This window comes from Neophocaena asiaeorientalis, unplaced genomic scaffold, assembly GCF_003031525.2.
Source record: "Neophocaena asiaeorientalis asiaeorientalis breed wild unplaced genomic scaffold, Neophocaena_asiaeorientalis_V1.1 scaffold37, whole genome shotgun sequence".
Lineage (NCBI taxonomy): Eukaryota > Metazoa > Chordata > Mammalia > Artiodactyla > Phocoenidae > Neophocaena > Neophocaena asiaeorientalis.
In genome coordinates this window covers 2,172,125-2,198,256 of record NW_020174269.1, presented here as the reverse complement: position 1 = coordinate 2,198,256, position 26,132 = coordinate 2,172,125, and the positions used below count along the sequence as shown (strand labels likewise).

The following is a 26,132-nucleotide window of genomic DNA, read 5'->3' as shown; positions in this document are numbered from 1 at the left end:
TCTATATTGTTACCTTTCATCTCTCTCTCTGAACTCAAACTTTATATCCAACTGACTACATGACAGCTTCCCTATGGTCTCAGAGTATTGCTACCTACTGCATACAAAAACCAAGTCAATACTCAGCCATAAAAAAGAACAAAATAATGCCATTTGCAGCAACACAGATGGACCTAGAGATTAGCATACTAAGTAAAATAAGTCAAAGACAAGTATATGATATCACTCATATATGGAATCTAATTTTTAAAAATGATACAAATAACTTATTTACAAAACAGAAACAGACTCACAGATTTCCAAAACAAATTTATGGTTACCAAAGGGGAAATGAATGGGGGAGGGATAAATTAGGAGCTTGTGATTAACATATACACACTACTGTATATAAAATAGATAACCAACAAGGACCTACTGTATAGGTCCTATTGAATATTCTGTAATAACCTACATGGGTAAAGAATCTGAAAAAGAATGAATATATGTATAACTGAATCACTTTGCTGTACGCCTGAAACTAACACAACATTGTAAATCAAAAAACCAAAAATAAAGTCAGGATCCAAGGAAAAAAAATCACTCTCTTCCAGTAAATGCCGGCATTCTCCACCCAGATGCACAAACCACTGTCATCGCTGAAAACTCCGTTTATCTCAGCCTCACATCCCATCTATCACCAAATCCTGTTGATTTATTTCCTGTTATTTATTACCTTTCAAATACGACTCCTTTCCATTTAAACTAACACTACAACCCAGTCCAAACTACTGATACCTCTCACCAAGGCCACCGCAAGGGCCTACTGATAAGACTGCACTGATCAACCGTGTCCTTCCTCCAAACATTCTCTGCATTTCAGCCAATGTAGATGTGATCATACCAAGCCCTGCTTAAAACCCTTCAATGGTTTCCCATGGCTCTTACACAGACTCCTAACACGGCCTACACTTTGTGTAACTTGCCCTTACCTATCGTCTTCAGCTTCATGGAGAATCTTGCTCCCCTAGAGGGCCACCCTTCAGCTGCTGTCTCACTATAGTTTTTTTTAATGTGAAAGAACATTTGCACATGCTGCTTTCTTGGTCTGAAATGCTCTTCTTTCCTTTGGTTAGTTAACGCCTCCTTCAGATTACACATCACTTGTTAAAGGAAGCCTCCTCCTGACGTTCCTGACCAGATCAGGTCCCAGCACCACAGGCTGCCACAGCCTCATATACCTAGCCTTTGTAGACTTGTCACAGCTGCAATTTTACATTTCTTTATACAAGTTTTTGGCTTATGCTGATCTTCTCCATCAGGTAAACTTCATGGGAACAGAAACTATGATTGCTTTGTATTCTGAGTGCTTGTCATATGTTAGATGCCAAGTTAGTATATGTTGGATGAATGAACAAATGAAAATGAATGGATAAAGATCCAAATTTGTTGAATTAATGCACTTCGTCCTTTTCCAGAAGGTTTATATTTGCTCTCATCGAATATACTTTATATAAATATTTTACATATATAGAACAGGTTCTATACATTAGTAAGAATTTTATTATACTAATATTATAAATATGTTATAATCACAAAGGTTAGTTATTGTTATTATCATTGAATTCATTCCTTGTGGCAGAAACTATTTTCTGGTTACCTCTAAATCCATTCCTAAACACCTGTCCCTTGCCTAACTCCGTTACAAAAGCTGGATAAAATCAAATTCATACTTTGTTTTGCTTGTAATTATGGCCATGAGACACAGCGCTGGTTAGCGAAATGTAAGTGAAAGTTTTCTGGGAGGCTTCTGAAAAGGTACTGATTTCCTGAAAAAAAGGAGAAGCTTTTGCATTCCTTTTCCCTTTTTCCTCATATGAATATCAATGTGATGTCTGGAGTCACAGCAACTATCTTGCAACTATGAGGAGAAGACAACAAAACTGCAGAGCCACTGAAACATCAGAAGTGGTCACCTACTTCAAGCTTCCTTGTTAAATGAGAAAAGTTAAGCCTTATTTTCTTTTCTATTACTTGTATCTAAAAACATTCCTGATATTCTGCTAACAAGATTCTCTTCCAGACAAATTACCTTACATTGCCCAAGATATTTTTTCTCTTTCTTTTTATTTTTCTCTTCCTTTTATCTTTTTTCTATTGATGAAATTTCTCTTGTCACTCCTCCTAATAATGTAACCAAAATAAAATACCTAGTATTTTTTCTTAGGAAATAGAAAATTAATTATAATGTTAAAAACTAAAGAAATATTTTTAAAATTTATTATATTGAGTTCATTTACAAATATATGGAGATCAAAATAACATCTGTTTGGTGATACGGCATCAAATATTGGGTTGGCCAAAAAGTGTCTTCGGTTTTTAAGTCAAAAGAAAAGACACATTTTTCATTTTCACCAAGAACTTTTTTTTTTTTTTTATTTACTTATTTTTGGCTGCATTGGGTCTCCATTGCTGTACGTGGGTGCAAGCTACTCTTCATTGCAGTGCGCGGCCCTCTCACTGCGGTGGCTTCTTTTGTTGCGGAGCACGGGCTCTAGAGCGCAGGCCCAGCAGCTGTGGTGCACGGGCCCAGCCGCTCTGCAGCATGTGGGATCCTCCTGGACCAGGGCCTGAACCCGTGTCCCCTGCACTGGCAGGCGGACTCCCAACCACTGCGCCACCAGGGAAGCCCTCACCAAGAACTTTATTGAACAACATATTTACTGTTTTGTTCCACTACCTTCTGCCATTTTCCAGGCAACTTCATAATTCCATCTTCCCAAAAATTTTTATCTTTTTGAGCAAAGAACTGTTTACAGTCTTCCAGGGAATTGAAACTTTTTCCTTTAAGAGAATTTTGTAAAGACCGAAATAAATGTAAATCTGAAGGTGCAATGTCTCATGAATACGGTGGATGAATTAGAACTTCCCGGCCAAGCTGTGACAGTTTTTGCCTGGTCATCAAAGAAACATGTGGTCTTGTGTTATCCTGATGGAAGACAATGCATTTTCTGTTGACTAATTATGGACACTTTTCATAGAGTGCTGCTTTCAGTTGGTCTAAATGGGAGCCGTACTTGTTGGAATTAACCGTTTGGTTTTCCGGAAGGAGCTCATAACAGAGGACTCCCTTCCAATCCCACGATACACACAATACATCACCTTCTTTGGATGAAGACCAGCCTTTGGTGTGGTTGGTAGCGGTTCATTTCGCCTGCCCCACGATCTCTTGCATTCCACATGATTATACAATATCCACTTTTCATTGCCCGTCACAACTTGTTTTAAAAACAGAACATTTTCATTACGTTTCAGTAGAGAATCGGACGTGGAAATACAGTCAAGAAGGTTTTTTTCACTTAACTTACGTGGAACCCAAACATCAAAGCGATTAACATAACCAAGCTGGTGCAAATGATTTTCAATGCTTGATTTGGATATTTTGAGTATGTCGGTATCTCCTGGTATCTCCTGGGTATCTCAACGTGGTATAACGTTGATTGTTCTCATTGAATGTCTCGATTTGATCGCTGTCAACTTCTACTGGTCTACCTGACCGTGGAGCATCGTCCAGCAAGAAATCTCCACAACAAAACTTCACAAACCACTTTTGACACATTTGATCAGTCACAGCACCCTCTCCATACATGCAAAATCTTTTTTTGCGTTTCAGTTGCCTTTTTACCTTCCTTGAAATAATAAAGCATAAAACACTGAAAATGTTGCTTTCTTCTTCCATCTTCAATATTAAAATGGCTACATAAAAATTCACCAATTTTGATGTTTTTTTTAAATGCACGCTGATGTGACAGCTCAGGCGGACCCCCAACCACTGCGCCACCAGGGAAGCCCTTTGATGTTTTTTTTAAATGCATGCTGATGTGACAGCTGTCACAATACAATCTAACAAAATTGTTTCAAATGAAGTTAAAGACAGCTAAGAACTACTAGAGCCATCTTACGGTAAAAAAGGAACAAACCTTTTAGCCAACCCAACAGAATTTAGGTTGTTTTGCTTTGTTCATTCTCTGATTAAAACCCAAGCCTTAAAGTGTTTTAATGTCTACTCAACTGCATGAACCTTAGCATGTGATATATTCTGATGTGTTCAAGGGTCAAATATTAAATAAGCAGGAAAATAAATCAGACACTCTACACATATACTTTGACTATACACTATAGACTATATTTACCTTTTTCTAAAAATGTAAGTATAAGAAGTATAAATAATATTTTAAGAACTGATAAATCTGAGTAAATAGATTAAACTATGAATCCTAATTGGTGAGACCACGATATTTCACCTATATTCCTAATATGGCATGCAATTTAGGTTTATAGGTTGAGGGTAAATCTTAGCCAGTTGCATGTTATGTCCTTAGAGCAAAAAAGAATATGAATTAAATTATCTTGGGCCAGTGCCTTTTCCAGACTGTTGTCAGTTCCCGACCTATAAAATAAGGAGGGTAGACTAGGTTGCAGACTGCTTTATAGAGCCTAGAAGCCAAGTCTCCAAGCCTTCTACCTCTTTTTTTTTAAATTAAGAAAAATTTTATTTTATATTGCAGTATAGTTGATTTACAATGTTGTGTTAGTTTTAGGTGTATAGCAAAGTGATTTAGTTATACATATACATATATCTATTCTTTTTCAGATTCTTTTCCCATATAGGTTATTACAGAGTATTGAGTAGAGTTCCCTGTGCTGTACAGTAGGTCCTTGTTGTTTATCTATTTTATATATAGTAATGTGTATATGTTAATTCTAACCTCCTAATTTATCCCTCCCTCCACCTTTCCCCTTTAGTAACCATAAGTTTGTTTTCTAAGTCTGTGAGTCTGTTTCTGTTTTGTAAATAAGTTCATTTGTATCATTGTTTAGATTCCACATATAAGTGATATATGATATTTGTCTTTGTCTGACTTACTTCACTTAATATAATTTCTAGGTCCATCCATGTTGCTGCAAATGGCATTACTTCATTCTGTTTTATGGCTGAGTAATATTCCATTGTATATATGTACCACACCTTCTTTATCCATTCATCTGTCGATGGACATTTAGGTTCAAGCCTTCTACCTCTGATTAAGGCAGAGCAGATCTGCTTTTATCTGTTTAATTTTCAACTTCTACAAATAATTTCCTTTAAGAAAGAACTTGGTTACTAACAACAAGTTGAAAATGACCAGAAAAAATGATCTCCTAGGTCTCTTCTGATATTAATTTCATGATGAAATGATTTCTTTAAGTTCTGAAATTTTAAATAGCAAAATCCTATATAGCAAATCTGTTCACCTAACTATGTACGTAAGAAGAAAATTCATGTGACGATGTGGGCTTGACTTATTGTCAGAAATATATTCAAACAGAACTAATGTTTTTACCTTGTGAAAATGCCATCCACAATTCCAATTGTTGCTTCCTCTGCCGGAACATAGGAGCCAATCTGAGCCATGATAGTAATCAATGCAACTTGCTTTATGTAGGAGCTCTTTCCACCCATGTTTGGTCCAGTAATTATCATTACTCTCTCTGAGTCCCCCTAGAAAATTAAAAAGCAATTTCACTTATTGTACTAGAGGGGCTTCTATGTAATAGCTACAATTTATTCCATAAATGAGAATGCATTAGGCAAAAGATTAAGGTGTCGTGTTTAAATATGTCACCCATTAAGTATCACAAAAGGAAAGAGGACCTCTTTGTTTTCAACTTGACCTGTGCTATTACAGAACAGTGAAGTCTTAGCAGCACACATGGTTCTTTCTGGACTTAAAAAAGGAAATAACAAGAAGCAACCCAAACGAGATAAATACTATGGCTTTCTCTTTAAATAATCATTAATCTGCCTATGTCTGTTTTTTATATTACTTACATTTAAAATCTATCAATTTCCATTTGTCCATACTAAAATTATAGGTATTACACATCTAATTGCAGAAAGCCCTAATCTGGGTTGGTAGCACATGAATATTTTCAGTTAAAGAGGGATAACTGCTAAAGGGATGGATAATACCAAATTCTAGATATTGGTTTTATCAGGATTTAATTACTCACTGGTATTTCACCAGAATAAGTGAAAATGGGAGAAAAGCTGCAACACTTGCTATGATTTAATTTCTAGAACTTACCTGTATTAGCTAATTCTAGTACTTGCCATGTATAGACTCATCCTAAGAGAAACTGTCCAGCTGCAGCCCCCAACAGAGGCATTAGCCTAAGGCATCCATGTGCTATGCTATGCTATGTGGACCCACCACTCTTGGCAATACCTGCCTGGTCAAGAGTAACCAATCGGTAACTGACCAACAGCCTAAGAGGTGGCTTCACATACCGGTCTTCTGAAACTACTCAACTAATCTCTTGGGAGCTGAAATGGAGAACCATGGAGAGGTTCAGTCAAACTGGGGGAGAGGTTGAAAAGAAACACAAAATGAGGCTACGAGGCACTGGGGACCATGAGTAAGAAGTTATGAGTAACCAAAAGGTAGGGCAGGGAAAGAAAAAATACAGAAGAGCCAAGAGGAATTAAGAAACTTCATGCAAATAATGGGGGCATTAGAGTAAAGCATTAGAAAGTCTTACTATTAAAGGTATTAAAAAGTAAACCTGTTCCCATCTCTAAAGATATCCCATATCCTTATTAACCATACATTTCCAGTCTCCCTAAAGCCAAGGTATACTAGAGATCTTGCTCTTCCTGTGTGATTCCTTTCTCTTAGGATTACATATGGCTTTATAATGAGCCTCATGAATCTCCATTACTTGAAGGAACTTGAGTGAATCTGTGTTTCTTGGAACAGAAAGAGCCTAGCACAGTAAAAGCAAAGGAAACAAACTTGGTACAAGTAGAATGATAAAACTTATGATTAAAAATTTTAAAATTCTCCTACAGATGTTAAAAAATAATAAGCCTATTATAAACAAATGAACATTTGGCATATGAAATGTTTTGAAAATTCAAATTAAATGAACAGATTTCTTTTTTAAAATTGACAGAAATTACACAAGAAATAGAAAATCTGAATAATCCTATACCTATTGAAGAATTAAATCTGTAATTAAAAGCCCTTCCAAAAGAAAAACCCCAAACCCAGATAACTTCCCCACTGAATTCTTGTAAACATATAAGAAACAAATAGCACCAATCTTACAAAAACTCTTCTAGAGAAGAGAACAAGAGGGAACTCTTCCCAAATCACTTCCGAAAGCCAACATAATCTTGACATCAAAACCTGACAAGAGCATTACAAGAAAAAAAATACAGGTCAGTTTCATCCATAAATATATAATATATGCAAGACTCCTTAATAAAATATTAATAAGACAATCCAAGGATATACAAACCATTTAGAATTTTTGAGGAATGTAAGGTTGGTTTAATGTTCAAAAGCCAATCAACGTAATTCACCACATTAACAGAATACAGAAATCATGATGCTCTCCAATGACACAAAGAAAGCATCTGATAAAATTCAATATCCATTCATTTAAAAAATTGCAAGAAAAGGAAATAAAAGGTATAAGAATTGGAAAGAAAATGATGAAATTACGAAACTGTCATTATTCCTACATAAAGGAATAATGACATACAGGAAAAACTGTGTTTCCAGAAAAATCTAAAGTAATCTATGAAAATTATTAGAATTGACAAATGAATTGAGCAAGAGCTCTGGGTGTAAGTTCAGTATTCAAATGCCAACTTTATTTCTACATTTTAGCAACAATTACAAATTTTAAAAATTTAATGATATAATTTACCATAGTATCAAAAGAAATCAAATACCTAGGAACAAACCTAACAAAATGACCAAGACTTCTAAAGAGAAAACTACAAAACATTATTGAAAGAAATTAAAGAAGGCCTAAGTAAATTAAAGGAAGCACCATGTTCATAGACCAGAAGGCTCAATATTGTAATGCTACAATAATTAAACTGGTGTGATTCCGGCACAGACACAAATAGACCAGTGGAACAGAATACAGTCCAGAACAGACTGACATGTATACAGTTTCCTGACTTACAACAAAAGTGACACTGTAGCACAGTGGACAAAGGATGTTCCTTTTAATAACTAGTGCTGAGTCAAAAAGATATCCATATAGAAAAATTTTAAATCTTGATTTCTTAAGTTACATCATAAAAATCAATTCCAGGTGGATTACAGATTTGAAAGACAGGGAAAAACTATAAGGTTATTAGACAGTAACATATGACCTTGGGGTAGATGAAGATTTCATAAGCTGATCATGAATCACAATTAATTGTAAAGAAAAACGCTGAAAATTAGAGTACATTAAAATTAAGAACTTTTATTCATTAAAAGATGTAATTAAGAGAATGAAAAATTATGGAATAGAAGATATATGTACTAAGTATTTCCCAAAGACCCGAATACAGTATACAAAATGAACTCCCACAAATCAAAAGAAAGACAACGTCAAGAAATATGGCTGAAAAAAAAATTTTTAAATGACAAGAGAGGGACTTCCCTGGTGGTCCAGTGGTAAAGAATCCATCCTGCAATGCAGGGGACGTGGGTTCGATCCCTGGTTGGAGAACTAAGGTCCCACATGCCATGGGGCAACTAAGCTCACGCGCCACAACTGCTGAGCTTGTTGAGCGCCTCAACTAGAGAGCCCTGCATGCCACAAACTACAGAGCCCACATGCTCTGGAGCCCATGTGCCACAACTACAGAGAGAAAACCTGCAAGCCACAACTAGATAGAAGCCCATGTGCTGCAGTGCAAGATCCCACAGGCCACAACAAAGACCTCGCAGTGCCACAACTAAAGACCCAATGCAGCCTAAATGAATGAATGAATGAATGACAAGAGAAAAAACACAAATGGCCAGTAAGATGACATCATTGAAATCATTAAGAAAATGTAAACCAAATCAGAGAGACCACATCACTTCACTAAATGGCTAAAGTTAAAACCAAAAACTGCCAGTATTAAGCTTTGGCAAAGATGCAAAACAACTGGAATTTTTATATACTGCTACTGGGGAAGGAAATTGTACACTATTTTGGGAAACTGTTTGGCAGAATCTATTAAAGCTGAAAGTAAACATATCTGAACAATTCTGCTCTTAGGTACATGTCTAACAGAAATGTATACGATGTATATTAAAAAAAATGTAAAAGAATGTTCACAGTAATACTTTTCATAATAGTACTAAACTGGAAGTAACTCAAATGTTTATCAATAGAACAGAAAAGTTATGTATTTATACAATGAAATTCTCTATGACAATGGAAATAAATAATATGCAAAAAATACGGATGAACTGTATAAAACCAATGTTGAATCAAAGAAGCCAGACACAAAGAGTATATATTGTACGTCTCTATTAATATAAGGCTCAAAAACAAGCAAAAATAACCAAAATTATTATTCTTTGGTAAAAGATATTAGGACAGTGATTAACTTTCGGGGGGGAAGTAGCTACTGGGAGGCCTTCTCATACTCTACAAGTGGAGCTTTTAGAATGTGTTCATTTCCATTCTATTGTTCTACTTCTCAACCTGGTTTTGGGATACTCAAATGGGTACACTTTGTGAAAATTCACTAAGCTGTACACTTATGATTTGTGCATAATTCTGTATATTTCAATAAGGGTTATTTTAAAAAGGAAATGAATATATTCTCACAAATTAATATACCAAGCAATACAATTCTAGAAGTTAATTTTGAAATGTCTTTGATAGATTAAAAACAAACAAACAAAAAACAAAGGAAAGTCAATACAATTTTGAAGAACCACAATTGTGAGAGGAGACTTTGTAATAAAGCTATAGTAATTAAAAGTGCAATATTGCTTTAGGCACAGGTAAACATAGCAGTAACAGAAAGCCCGGACACAAACGTATACATGGCACTTGGTATTTTGCTTATTTTATAAATAAGCAAAAAAGATACCATGGTTCAATAAACAATGGTGGGACAATTGGGTATCCATATGATAATTGAGTTAGGCTTGAATCTCACAGAGTCCCTAAATCGAATCTAGATGGATGAAAGAAAGAAATGTGAAAAGCAAATCTTAAACTTTTAGAAGAAAACATGGGAGAACGACTTAATGACATGAAGGTAGAGAATGATTTACTGAACAAGATAGGAAAAGCAACACAAAAATATAAATCATACAGGAACAGACTAATACATTTGATTAAATTTTTAAAACCGCTGTTAAAAGCAGTCATCAAACACAAAATGAAAAGGCATACAACAAAGAAGTAGTACTCCTACTTATTAATAATACCAAAACAATGGAAAAATGGGCAAAGGACATGAATATGATATTTATAAAAAAAAGAAACATGAAAGGCCAAAAACATGTTAATCAGGGAAAGGAAAATGAAATCAGCAGTATTTTCAAGGGACCTATTCCTTACATTCATATGAAAAAATAAAGAAATATCCATAGTGAAAACTTTTGAAGGAATAATTTTAAGAAATAACTTTTTACTTTCATCATACCATCAAAAAGTTTAAAAGTCTGTTTACGTAGCATGTTGGCAAGAATGTGGACAGCAATTTGGAAATGTTTACTGATGTTAAAGAGTCCATATACTGGTACATATGACACAGCAATTCCTCTTTTAGAAATCTAGGAAAATACACAAGCGCTCAAAAAGACATTTGTAAAGCTGTTCACTCTAATACTGTTTGTATTCGTCATAGACAAAACATAGAAATTGTCTATCACTAGGAAAATGAAAAGATCTACTTTGTACAATTATTAAAACAATTATTTACAAGGTAGAATACAATAAGATAGGTTCAGTGGCACATATTTATGTAAACTTTAAGTATATACGAAAATATTTATATAGTATTAAGATACATCTATATCAAAGAATAAAAGCCATACATAAGGATAATAAATAACATCAGGATAATGGTTGCCAATGACGGCAGGAGGTAAAGAGGGAGGAAAAGAGATGGCAGTTAATTACATATGACCTTAGCTCTATGTATACTATTTTATTCACTTAAAAAAACCCTAAATTATTACAAAATATCAGTCTCTATGATATCTGAGGGGTAAATGAATGTTATACTGTTTTCTGTACCTTTCCACTTGTTTGAAATATCAGGTAGTTGAAAGTTATTTAAGTGAATTACTTTAAGATTTAATTATTTCATGGATAATCACGAACAATCAAGTAACTCTTTGCAAAAACACATATAATTTCAGAAAAATTCACATAAGTTCCAAACGACATTTTGTTACTTAGATTTCCGGCATATTATACAAAAACAAAGTACTATAGAAAAGCACATAATGGAAAGTGAAAGAATATAACACAAAGGAGATAACCCACAGAAGGGTTACACGTGCCATGCTAAGACCCCCTGAACTGAGAAGGCATTGCTTATGGAGCTGCCTGAAGCGGAACTACCAAATTCAATGAGCACGTGAGGGTGGCCAATGGGAATGCAGGAGCAGAAATTTTTTTTAAATCAGTAATTAAGGAAAGCTATAAGAAAAACATATACCCTTTATCTTGTAGACAACCTTACTCCTCCCAATGCCTTGAAAAATAAAAGTAATTATTGTTCGATTCCATTTTTTCATCCAGTGAAAATCAATAAATTTGACAGGGTATCTTAAAAAAATCTTAATTTAATAACTAAATATTTTAGCAAATAAGATCTACAGTGATAAAGCAAAATATAATAGTATGTGTTGTTAGAAGATGATATCAGTTTCTGGCTTTGCCATTAACTAGGTAGGTACATCTCATTTCCTCATCTGTAAGAATGAATAACAGAAATCTTGGCCTTACATGAATTTTGTGAAATTTAAAGTAAATAAGAAAACAAAATATGAAATTCCTTCAAAATTATAAATGCTGTAACAGTTTTTGTAAATCATGTTTCTTAACACTAAGCCACATGAAGAAAAAGTCACAACACACTCTAATTGAAACAGAAAAAATGAATTAAAGGAAATGGATAAAAGGAAATGAAAGTAAGTTTGTTAGGCTTAATGTAAAAGTCAAATGTGAAACTTATTGGAAGAGTTTGATTAGTAAAATAAGTATGTGAATGGCACTTACACAAATAAAAATGTTACTCTCTTTTGGATTTAAATTGCATATAAGTTAGCGAAAAATTAATAAGCAAATCTGGTACTTCCCATTATTTTCAAAAGGAATGACATTTTCCTTTTACAGTGAACTACACAGAAACTGCTGGTGTTTAGAACCACATGATCACATACATGTTCCTTGAATACTTCATCTCTCCAGCATTCAATACAGGAAAACAAAGTTTTCAATTTATTTGATTTCAGAGCCAATTGATACACAAAAATCAATTCTTTGTATATATAGAGAAAAATATCACATAAAAACTTAGACTTCAGAGTTCTAATATTTAAATAATGTTTATTTAGCTGGAAAACAAGTCTCTTTCCCTGACACTATACACCAGTAAGTGATGAATGACTGATAAAGCAAAATGACCCTTAGAGATCTTCTTTAACCAGGAAGAGGGTATCCACCAAAGCCTTATCACAAACATCAGACTTAATGATCAAATATTAAAAGCATTTCCTTTAGATCAATCAAGACAAGATGTCCACTATTACTGCTTTTATTCATCCTTATGCTGGGGGCCCCAGGTAGCATAACATGACACTGAAAAAAATAAAAGGTATAATTATGGACTAAAAAGAACAAAACAAAATTGTCATTCACAGACGCATGATGGTTTACAAAGATAACCAAGAAGAATGGCTAGACGAATTATTATAACTAATGAGAGAGTCTAACAAGGTGGCTAGATTTAAGATCAAAATGCAAAATAAACTTCATTTTTCTGTAAGAGCAACAAATAATTAGGAAATAATTGTAAAAAAGTGGTGTGATGAATTGGGAGATTGGGATTGATGTATATACACTAGTATGTATAAAATGGATAACTAATAAGAACCTGCTGTATAAAAAAAATAAAATAAAATTCAAAAAAAAGTTATGATCTATATATAGCAACAAAGGAATACTTAGTAATAAATATGATAAAGATGTAAAAAAACCTTTATGAAAATCATTTTTTACTTTTCTTGAGAGGACTTAAAGAAAACCAAAATAAGTATATACTACATTCATAGAGGAACAAATTTATATGCCACATCTATATCATAAAAATGCCAACTTTCTCCCAAAGTGATCCCTAGGGTCAATGCAATTCCAATAAAAATCTCAATTTTTCCCCCACAGAGAACTAATTAAGTTGACTCTAAAATGAAATGGAGAAGCAAATGCTAAGGAAAACTCAAGATGTTCTATTAGAAGAATAGGTGGGGAGATGTAAAACATCATTTAAATGCTATAGTAAATAAAACTGTGATTTTGGCTTAGGAACCAAAAACAAAACAACAACCACCAAAAAAAAATAAAACTGACCAGTGGAAAATAATAAGAGTCCAAAACAGTTCCATGAAAATATGAAAAGTTAATATATGACAGAAATAATTCTGCAGATTGATGGGAAAGAATGGATTATTTGAAAATTGATGTAGGACAACTGATTATATAGAAAGATATGAGACTGGAATCCCACCTCACACAAGATATAAAAATAGATTTTAGGTTGATTCATTAAGGACCTAAACCTGAAAAGTAAAACTTAAGAAATTATAGGTGTGGGCTTCCCTGGTGGCACAGTGGTTGAGAGTCGGCCTGCCGATGCAGGAGACGCGGGTTCGTGCCCCGGTCCGGGAGGATCCCACATGCCACGGAGCGGCTGGGCCCGTAAGCCATGGCCACTGAGCCAGCGCGTCTGGAGCCTGTGCTCCGCAACGGGAGAGGCCATAACAGTGAGAGGCCCGCGTACCGCAAAAAAAAAAAAAGAAATTATAGGTGAATACTTTATAAAGATTGGTCAAAAAGATTAATATATAACCCAAGTTTATAAAGTATATAGAACTCACATTTCAAAAAGTCATTTGTACTCTCTGTAAAACTAGTCAGGGATATGTGACTACCTTTCCTCTCTAGTTCCCAAGATGACATAGCAAGTACATACATGATCAAGGAATTTCACCTATCTAATGTGTTTATCTATCTTTTAGTGAGGATAATATGTATTTGAGGCACCACAGATCAAAGGGTGTCAGATATGAAAGATACATTAAATCTATCTGGAAGACCAGTCTGGATGAGTAAGCATTCTAATAGAATAGCCAGAAGCCAAAAGTTGGCAAAAAACCACTACCCACTCTGGAGCCTACTAAAGTCACTAGTAATGCACCCAACAGGACTGGCCTAGACAGTGCCCAAACCTGTGGTAGCATCAAGCAAGATGCCATGCACAGAGCAAGTTCTCAAGAAACCACACATGGATGGGTGGATGGATGGATGAATGACAGGGAACAAAAGCTGAAGTACTGCACCAAGGGGACTGTTTCTGGATAGCATCTATTACTCTGATGAACCTTTGGAGAGGCTAGAATTTCATTCTTTAAAGTTTTTACCTTAGTATTGGCAATGTCTGGATAGCATGTCATAAGATCTTAGTATTGTGTACTAAGAGTCAAAACACTGAATTTAAATCAGTACATTTTAAGATAGCTAATCAAGTTCCACATTTAATGCCATATTCTTTGGGAGAAAAAAGAGGTAAAGATAAAAAAAAAAATAAAAGGTAAACTTCAAGGTATCATAAGAAAATCATAGGCACTGTGCTCAAGATTTTATATTCGTCATCTCATCCAGTTCTCAGAACAGTCTCATGGGGTAATATTAGTATCACTGTATTTTCATGTTACAGGTGAGGAAAGAAAGGCTTGGAGAAGCTAACTATTACCTTGCCCAGTAATGCAGAACTACTAAGTAGTAGAACTGGGATGCTAAGTGAAGACCACCCTGACAGATGTCTCAAGGGAATCCCTACTCAATGACAAGAAATCACAGTCACCACTAAATGAGAGTGCTGCTCTAGCTCAGAGCCAGCATCCTTGGATTTCTCACTGGGTAAACTACAGCGATGATCAGTCAGAATATCCCTGAAGTCAGGAGATGCATAGCAGAAAAAAAAAAAAAAAAAAAAAGCTAAAATTGTTCAATGTTAATTTCCAAGACTTGAGTATCACCTAATTTTCTGCAAAAACTGCTTTCTTCCTTGACAAGTACAGATGTTGACATCTATCCTTTTAAAAGAATCATGATAGGAAAAGAGAAGAGGAACATTCTGCACAGGTCAGAACACTTTAAAAAGCAGTTATCCTTGACAAGAAAATTCATGAAGTGTTCCATATTTTTAATCTATGGTGAAGGAAGCAAGAATATACAATGGAGAAAAGACAGTCTCTTCAATAAATGGCACTGAGAAAACTGAACAGCTACGTGTTAAAAGAAAAAAAAGAAATTAGAACATTCTCTAACACCATACACAAAATAAACTCAAAATGGATTAAAGACCTAAATGTAAGACAGGATACTATAAAACTCTTAGAGGAAAACATAGGCAGAACACTCTCTGACATAAATTGCAGCAAGATCTTTTTTGATCCACCTCTGAGTGAACGAAAGAGAATGGGAGAAAATATTTGCAAATGAAGCGACTGACAAGGGATTTATCTCCAAAATACACAAAGAGCTCACGCAGCTCAATATCAAAAAAAACACAACCCAATCAAAAAGTGGGTGGAAGATCTAAACAGACAATTCTCCAAAGAAGACATACAGATGGCCAAGAGGCACATGAAAAGATGCTCAACATCACTAATTATTAGAGAAATGCAAATCAAAACTACAATGAGGTATACCTCATACCTCATTGGATTTCTCACTGGGTAAACTACAGCGATGATCAGTCAGAATATCCCTGAAGTCAGGAGATGCATAGCAGAAAAAAAAAAAAAAAAAAAAGCTAAAATTGTTCATTGTTAATTTCCAAGACTTGAGTATCACCTAATTTTCTGCAAAAACTGCTTTCTTCCTTGACAAGTACAGATGTTGACATCTATCCTTTTAAAAGAATCATGGTAGGGCTTCCCTGGTGGCGCAGTGATTGAGAGTCCGCCTGCCGATGCAGGGGACACGGGTTCGTGCCCCGGTCCAGGAAGATCGCACATGCCGCCGAGCGGCTGGGCCTGTGAGCCATGGCTGCTGGGCCTGCGCGTCCGGAGCCTGTGCTCCGCAGTGGGAGAGGCCGCGGCAGTGAGAGGCCCGCGTACCGAGAAAAAAAAAAAAAAAAGGAATCATGGTAGAACTACTTTTATAATAGCTGCAGACTGCTGAAAAAGTTCAATGGTATCAAAGTGTTTTATTCCCTGAAAATGTCAATCAGTGGCACGTTACAGTAAGAGACTCCTCAGTGAAAGCTTCGTCCAGACAAGCTCTCAGCCAAATCCCTGCACTTTTAACCCAAGGCAAACTCCAAACAGAAAGGGGGAGAATGAGGCTGGAGAGAAGTACAGGCTGTACGGTGAGATACCAAGATAAAAGTCCAAATCCTTCCAACATCTACATGCTTTCCAATTTACGTTCCACTGAGAGCTAGTTATTACTCTGCCCAACCCTTTCATTTTATAGATGAAGAAATCAAGACCCAGCGAGTATGGTGGCCTATCTGAGATGACAGTAAACTAACAGCAGAGCAGGATTTGAATTTACATCTCCCATCAGTCAGGCACTTTCCCACTACACTCATGTACCAAAAAGTAGTACACGATAAGAATTTTTTAAAAAAGGAATAGAGAAAGTGCTAGAATAGAAAGAAATTATTTCTGGCCACAGTGATGGGGAAGGCTCTAAGGAGGCTGTAGCATATTTTGGGTCTTGAAGGCTGAGTAGTTCAATCACTGGAGATGAGTAAGAGATAGGAAAAGAGAAGAGGAACATTCTACACAGGTCAGAACACTTTAAAAAGCAGTTATCCTTGACAAGAAAATTCATGAAGTGTTCCATATTTTTAATCTATGGTGAAGGAAGCAAGAATATACAATGGAGAAAAGACAGTCTCTTCAATAAATGGCACTGAGAAAACTGAACAGCTACGTGTTAAAAGAAAAAAAAGAAATTAGAACATTCTCTAACACCATACACAAAATAAACTCAAAATGGATTAAAGACCTAAATGTAAGACAGGATACTATAAAACTCTTAGAGGAAAACATAGGCAGAACACTCTCTGACATAAATTGCAGCAAGATCTTTTTTGATCCACCTCTGAGTGAACGAAAGAGAATGGGAGAAAATATTTGCAAATGAAGCGACTGACAAGGGATTTATCTCCAAAATACACAAAGAGCTCACGCAGCTCAATATCAAAAAAAACACAACCCAATCAAAAAGTGGGTGGAAGATCTAAACAGACATTTCTCCAAAGAAGACATACAGATGGCCAAGAGGCACATGAAAAGATGCTCAACATCACTAATTATTAGAGAAATGCAAATCAAAACTACAATGAGGTATACCTCATACCTCATTGGATTTCTCACTGGGTAAACTACAGCGATGATCAGTCAGAATATCCCTGAAGTCAGGAGATGCATAGCAGAAAAAAAAAAAAAAAAAAGCTAAAATTGTTCAATGTTAATGTTCAATGTTAATTTCCAAGACTTGAGTATCACCTAATTTTCTGTACAGTGATACAATGAGGTATCACTTCACACTGGTCAGAATGACCATCATCAAAAAATCTAGAAACAATAAATGCTGGAGAGGGTGTGGAGAAAAGGGAACCCTCTTGCACTGTTGGTGGGAATGTAAATTGATACAGCCACTATGGAGAACAGTATGGAGGTTCCTTAAAAAACTAAAAATAGAGCTACCATATGATCCAGCAATCCCATTCCTGGGCATACATCTAGAGGAAAACATAACTGAAAAGGATGCATGCACCCCAGTGTTCACTGCAGCTCTATTTACAATAGCCAGGACATGGAAGCAACCTAAATGTCCATCAACGGAGGAATGGATAAAGAAGATGTGGTATATACATACAATGGAATATTACTCAGCCATAAAAAGGAAAGAAATTGGGTCATTTGTAGAGATGTGGATGGACCTAGAGACTGTCAGAGTGAAGTAAGTCAGAAAGAGAAAAACAAATATCATGATATCACTTATATGTGGAATCTAAAGAAATGGTATAAATGAACCTATTTTCAAAACAGAAGTTGAGTCACAGATGTAGAAAATAAACTTGTGGTTCCCGGCGGGGGGGAAGGGGGGCGATAAATTGGGAGACTGGGATTGACATATACACACTACTATATATAGAATAGATAAATAATAAGAACCTACACACAAGAGGGAAGAGATACGGGAACATATGTATATGTATAACTGATTCACTTTGTTATAAAGCAGAAACTAACACACCATTGTAAAGCAATTATACTCCAATAAAGATGTTAAAAAAAAAAGAACCTACATATACACACTACTATATATAGAACAGATAAATAATAATAATAAGAAGAAGAAGAACCTCGCAAGGGAACTCTATTCAATTCTCTGAAAGGACCTGTATGGAAATAGAATCTAGAAGAGTGGATATATGTGTATGTATAACTGACTCACTTTGCTGTACAGCAGAAACTAACACAACATTAGTTAATCCACTATACACCAATAAAAAAAATTAATTAAAAAAAGAGTTTTCAAAAAAACTGTTGATTTAGAAAAAGAAAAAAAAAAAAAGCAGTTTATCCAGGAAGAAAGGAGCACGAGAAGACAGAAGTGATAGAAAATAACATTCAAATGCCATTAATATTTCCTCCAATCATTAACAATATATGATGATCATGCTATGTGAAAAACACATTTATAGTGATTCTCACTGAGGATAAACTGGAAACTGGCAGAAAGACTCTTGTACAACCAAAGCTGTAAGAAAGATCCACAGAGAGAATCAAAAAAAAGGATACAAATGAACTTATTTACAAAACAGAAATAGACTCACAGACGCAGAAAACAAACTTATGGTTCCAAAGGGGAAGGGGTGGTGGGGATAAATTGGGAATTTGGGATTAACAGATACACATTACTATATATAAAATACATAAAAAACAGGGACCTACTGTATAGCACAGGGAACTATTTTCAGTATCTTCTAATAACCTATTACAAAAAATTATCCAAAAAAGAATATATATACATATATGTATATATATATAACTGAATCACTTTGCTGTATACCTGAAACACTGTAAATCAACTACATTTCAATAAAAAATATTTTTTTAAACAAAAATAAATAAACAAAAAGAAAGATCCACAAAGAATCAGGTAGGAAGGGAAGAGAAGCAATCAGGTCAGGACATATGACCCTGGGAAAGGACATAGAAGAGAAGGGGGATCCTCCCTGGGGAGTGAGCGGTTCAGGCCACATATTGGGCGCCCCAGGCCTGGGGTCCAACACAGGGAAGAAGAGTCCCCTTAGCTGGTTAGAAAGCCAGTGGGACCAACAGGAAGGCTGAAAGAAACCTAGACAACGTTCACGAAGAGTGCACACAAACTTCCTTACTCTTGAAACAAGGTGCAGAAAGCAAATTGAAACTACACTGGACTCTGGAAGGTTTCCTGCGACCACTCCAGCACATGCCCTAGTCTGAACCAAGCACCCGCTCAGGCCCCACCTGCTTTGTGACACAGCTCCATGCGAGGGTGAGTGCTGCTGCAGCTGAGGAGAATGCTCACTTGCAAGGGACTGCCAGCCCAGACCCAGAATGGCATCTGAATGGGGTAAGAGCAGCCATTACTGGTGCTGACAGAAACAGCGCATCAGAAGTGGTCCTGGGCTTTGACTGTGGCCAGGACCACCGCAGCCCGTGCCCAGATCTAGGCCAAGTGCCCACAACGGCCCCACCTGCTCTACGGCGCAGTTCCACACTAGGGTGAGAGCTGCAGCAGCCGAGGGGAGTGCTCAGTTGTAAAGCAAAAAGGCGGCTCAGACTGGGAACAGCATCTGAACAGGGCAGGGGCAGCCGTTACTGGCACTTACAGAGGCAGCACATCAGAAGCAGTCTCAGGATCCGACAGTGGCTGAGGCAACACCCAGACCCTCTTGCTCCAGCACTGCTCCCTGCTGGGACGAGGGTACTGGTGGCGGGAGCAGGGAGAACAAGAGCACACACTTTGAGGGAATGGAGCCAGCTTGGACCCAACTCTCAGGGCTTCTGCTCCTGTACCTTGGGACCTGCCCCTGCCCCCAATAGGGTGGTGTTGGCCACAGAGCAGAGGAGAAGCTCCAGCTCTCACCTGGCTCTGGCCCTGGGCCTTCCACGTCCAATCCCATTGCCTACCAAGGTGATGGCTTCTAGCACACCCTGGGGAAAGATGTGACTCATGCTCACGTGAGATCTAGCTCTCCCACCAAAGGCACTGGGCACATTCAGATTATATAAGTCGCTCCCACACAAGGAATACCCTTTCAAGACCACAACAGGTAACTGTTTCACCTAATTTCACACAGACAGAGAAAGTTAAGTAAAATAATAAGACAAAGGAATTTGTTTCAATCAAAAGAACAAGAGAAAACCTCTGAGAAAACAACTAAGGAAACAGAAATAAGTAATTTGCCAGATAAAGAGTTTAAAGCATTAGTAATAAGCATGCTAACTGAATTAGGGAAAAGAATAGAGGAACACAGTGTGAATTGTAACAAGGACCAAGAAAGTATAAAAAAGAACCAGTCAGAACTTAAGAATAACTGAAATGAAAAACATACTAGAAGGAATTAATAGCAGACTAGGTGATACAGAAGAATGCACAAGTGATTTGGAAGATAGAATAATGGAAATCACCCAATCAGAAGAACAAAAAGAAAAACAAATTTAAAAAATGAGAACTGTTTAAGGGACTTCTAAGACATCATCAAGCGAACCAACATTTGCATTATAGGGGTCCCAGAAGGAGAAGAGAGAGAAAAAGGGGTCAAAAATATATTTGATCAAATTATGGCTGAAAACTTCCTGAACCTGAAGAATGAAACAGATAATCAGGTATAGGAAGCACAGAGACTCCCTAACAAGATGAATCCAAATAGACCCACCCTAAGATATACCATAATTAAAATGGCAAAAGTTAAAGAGAGAATTCTAAAGTCATCAAGAGAAAAACAGTCATATATAAGGGAACTCCCATAACGTTATCAGCTGATTTTTCTGCAGAAAGTTTGCAGGCCAGTAGGGAGTGGTATGATATTTTTAAAGTGCTGAAAAAGAAAAACCTGCAAACTAGGATAACCTACCTAGCAAGATTATCATTTAGAACTGAAGGAGAGATAAAGAACTTCTCAGACAAGCAAAAACTAAGAGTTTATCAATACTAAAGCTACCCTAAAAGAACTGTTAAAAGGTCTTCTCTAAGTGGAAGAGACTATAACATGAAGTAAGTATCTATAGAGAAGGAAAATCCCATTAGTAAAGGCAAATATATGGTAAAAGCTGAGGATCAACCACTTAAATAAGTTAGTATGAGATTAAAAGACAAAAAATTGTAGAAGGAACTATAACTACAATGAACAACCATAAAGGGATAAACATGAAAATGTAAAATATGACATCAAAAACACAAAATGTGGGAGAGGGGATATATAGCTGTTAGGCTAACTGATGCCATCTTGGGCCCTTAGAGTCCCTCCTGTCCTTCCACTGACACTACCCAGGACTGTACTATGCAGTAAATCACTTCTCTGTCATTAAGGGCTTTGAGTTAACAGATATTGTTTAATAATAATTAGGATCAAGTGGCCTCTATGCTCTGTTAGTCCCCAAACAATGATGAAAACCTTCACTGATGTATTCCTAGTGCCCACAAGACTAGTTACCCATTCATAAATTTAATTTAGGAATGCACATTCTGTTTCCAAGCACCTATCCCCCACACCCTAGGTCAATTATAAAGTTGTCTCAATGGTCCCTCGGCAGTGCAGACTGCACCTACGAATGCCTCCGTATCACTGTCTCCTCAATCCCAATTGCACCCTGTCAGTAAGTTACCCTATAATAAAGTGACCCATTGATTATATGGGGCTGCCTCCCTCATCGTTTGGTCTCAAGATGCCTTCTCAGTTGGGTGGGACTTTTCATTCCCACTGTCCTCTAACGGGGGAGTAAAAAATTGTTCAAACACATCTTTTAGAATGTGTTTGAACTTAAATGACTACCAATTTAAAACAAGTAGATATAGTTATAGGTCAACATAAATAAATCCCAAGGTAACCATAAATCAAAAACCTACAATAAATAAACAAAAACTAGAGAGAAAAGAACACAAGCATACCACTAAAGAAAAATCATCAAGCCAAAAGGGAAGCAACTAAAATAATAATAAAAGAACAGAGAAGAACTACAAAAACAACCGGAAAACAAGTAACAAAATGGCAATGCCAATAAGTACATACCTATCAATAATCACTTTAAATGTCAATGAACTAAATGCTCCAGTCAAAAGACATAGTGTGGCTACTGAGATTTTTTTTAAAAGGACCCATCTATATACAGGAGACTTACTTCAGAGCTAAAGAAACACAGACTGAAAGTCAGGGTGGGAAGAAGGTATTTCATGCTAATAAAACAACAAGAAAGTGGAGGTAGCAATATTTATATCAGACAAAATAGACTCTAAAACAATGTCTATAACAAAACACACAAAAAAGGGCATTATATAGTGATAAAGGAATCAATACAAGAAGAGGCTATAATACTCACTAACATATATAAACCTAATAGAGGAGCACCTAAGTATATAAAGCAAATACTAACAGACATAAAAGGAGAAATTGACAATAATATAATAATAGTAGGGAACTTTAACACCCACTTACATCGATGCACAGATCATTCAGACAGAAAATCAATTAGGAAACAGTGTCTCCAATGACACATTAGACCAACTGGGCTTAATATCTACAGGACATTCTATGCAAAAGCAGTAGAATACACATTCTTTTCAACTGCACATGGAATGTTCTCATGCTAGGCCATAAAATAAGCCTCAACAAACTTAAGAGGGTAGAAATTATATCAAGCATTTCTCAATCACAACCATATGAAACTAAAACTCAATTATAGGAAGAAAAATGGGAGAAGCACAAACACACAGAGACTAAACAACATGCTACTAAGACACCAATGGATCAATGAAGGAATCAAAGAGGTAATCAGAAAATACCTTGAGACAAATGAAAATGGAAATGCAACACTCCAAAATCTATAGGATGTAGCAAGAGCAGCTACAAGAGGTATGTTTATGGCAATACACACCTACCTCAAGAAACAAGAAAAATGTTACATAAACAAGCTAACGTACCATCTAAAGGAATTAGAAAAAGAAGAACAAAGGTCAAAGTCAAAAGAAGGAAGGAAATAATACAGATCAGAGAGGAAATGAATAAAATAGAGACAACCACCCTCCCCAAAATAGAAAAGATCAATGAAACCAAGAGCTGATTTTTTGAAAAGATAAACAAAATTGATAAACCTCATTAAGGAAAAAAAAGAGAGAAGGCCCAAATAAATAAGAAGAGAAATAATAATTGCTATCACAGAGATACAAAAAATCATAGGAGAATACTATGAACAGTTATATGCCAACAAAATGGACAACCTAGAAGAAATGGACAAATTTCTAGAAAGAGACAACCTTCCAAACTGAATCAAGAAGAAATCTGAACAAATGATCACTAGGAGTGAAATTGAACATATAATTACTGGTAGTGAAATTGAATTTGTAATTTAAAAAACCTCTCAGTGAACAAAAGTCCAGACCAGATGGCTTCAAAGGGGAATTCTACCAAACATACACAGAAGAGCAAATACCTATCTTTCTCAAACTATTCCAAAAAAAACTGAAGATGACAGACACTCCCAAATTCATTCTATGAGGCCACCATTACCCTGATACCAAAATCAAAGACACTACAAAAAAAGAAAAGAAAATTATAGGCCAATATCTAAGATGAATATAGATGCCAAAATCCTCAATAAAATATTAGCAAACCAAATCCAACAATATATAAAAAGGGTCATATACCATGATCAAGTTGGATTTATTTCAGGGGATTAAGGATGACTCAATATTCACAAAATCAATGTGATGTACCACATTAACAAAAGGAAGGATAAAAATCACATGATCATCTCAATAGACACAGAAAAAGCATTTGACAAAATCCATTCATGATAAAAACAAAGTAGGTATATAGGGAACATACCTCAACATAATAAAGGCCATATATGATAAACCCACAGCTAACATTATACTCAACAGTGAAAAGCTAAAAGCTTCCCCTCTAAAATCAGGAACAAGACAAGGATGACAATTCTCACCACTTCTATTTAACATAATATTGGAAGACCAAGCCACAGCAATCACACAAGAAAAACAAATAAAAGGCATCCAAATTGGAAGAAAATAAGTAAAACTGTCACGATTTGCAGATGACATAATACTATATATAGGAAACCCTAAAGTCTCCACCAAAAAACTATTAAAACTAATAAATGAATTCAGTAAAGTTGCAAGATACAAGACTAATATAAAAAAATCAGTTGCTTTTCTATACACCAATAGTGAACTATCAGAAAGAGAAAAGCAAGAAAACAATCCATTTAACATCGCATCAAAAAGAAAAAAATACCTAGGAATAAACCTAACCAAGGAACTGAAAGACCTATACTCTGAAATCTATAAAACATTAATGAAGGAAAATGAAGGTGATACAAAGAAATGGAAAGATATCCCGTGTTCATGGACTGGAAAAAATATTGTTAAAATGTCCATAATACCCAAAGCAATCTGCAGATTTAATGCAATTCCTATCAAAATACCCATGACATTTTTCACAGAACTAGAACAAATAACGTTAAAATTTATATGGAACCATAAAAGACCCCTAGTTGCCAAAGCAATCTTGACAAAAGAGAACAAAGCTGGAGGTATCACCCTCCCAGACTTCAGACAATACTACAAAGCTACAGTAATCAACACAGCATGGTACTGGCACAAAAACAGACACAAAGATCAATGGAACAGAGTGGAGAGCACTGAAATAAACCCACACACTAATGATCAATTAATTTACAACAAAGGAGACAAGAGTATACAATGGAGAAAAGACAATCTCTTCAATAGGTGGTGCTGGGAAAACTGAACAACTACATTTAAAAGAATGAAATTGTAACACTTTATGACAATATATATAAAAATAAACTCAAAATGAATTAAAGATCTGAAACCATAAAACTCCATAAATCATAGCAGTATTTTTGGGGATCAGTTTCCTAAAGCAAAAGAAACAGAAGCCAAAAGAAACAAATGGGACCTAATTAAACCTAAAAGCTTTTGCACAGCACAGAAAACCATCAACAAAACAAAAAGACAACTTACTGAATGGGAGAAAATATTTACAAATGATATGACCAATAAGGAATTAATATACAAAATATATAAACAACTCAGCATCAAAAACACAAACAACCGCATTAAAAATTGGGCAGGGCTTCCCTGGTGGCGCAGTGGTTGGGCGTCCGCCTGCCGATGCAGGGGACACGGGTTCGTGCCCCGGTCCGGGAGGATCCCACATGCCGCGGAGCGGCTGGGCCCGTGAGCGGTGGCCGCTGGGCCTGCGCGTCCGGAGCCTGTACTTTTACAAAATATATAAACAACTCAGCATCAAAAACACAAACAACCGCATTAAAAATTGGGCAGAAGACCTGAATAGACAGTTTTCCAAAGAAGATATACAGATGGCCAACAGGCACATGAAAAGATGCTCAACATCACTAATCATTAGAGAAATGCAAATCAAAACCACAATGAGATATCACCTCACAGCTGTCAGAATGGCTATCATCAAAAAGTCTACAAATAAAAAATATTGGTGAGGATGCTGAAAAAGGCAACCCATTTACACTGTTGGTGGGAGTGTAAATTGGTGTAGCCACTATGGAAAATAGTATGGAGGTTCCTTAAAAAACTAAAAATAAAACTACCATATGATCCAGCAATTCCACTGCTGGGTATGCATCTGAAGAAAACAAAAAAACACTAGTTTGAAAAGATTCATGCACCACAATGTTCACAGCAGCATTATTTACAATAGCCAAGATATGGAAGAGACCTAAGTGTCCATCAACAGACGAATGGATAAAGAAGATGTGGTGTATATATATATATATATA

General features: G+C 35.9%; 1 protein-coding gene across 2 annotated transcripts in view; it reads right to left on the bottom strand.

The window, feature by feature from the left end:
* Positions 1-26,132, bottom strand: part of MSH3 (mutS homolog 3) — a 182,367-nt gene that overhangs the window by 28,747 nt on the left and 127,488 nt on the right. For both annotated transcript variants that reach the window (XM_024755697.1, XM_024755698.1), the window contains exon 20: positions 5,361-5,518. In XM_024755697.1, coding sequence (XP_024611465.1) covers positions 5,361-5,518 — 158 coding nt within the window. The remainder of the gene's footprint in view (positions 1-5,360; positions 5,519-26,132) is intronic.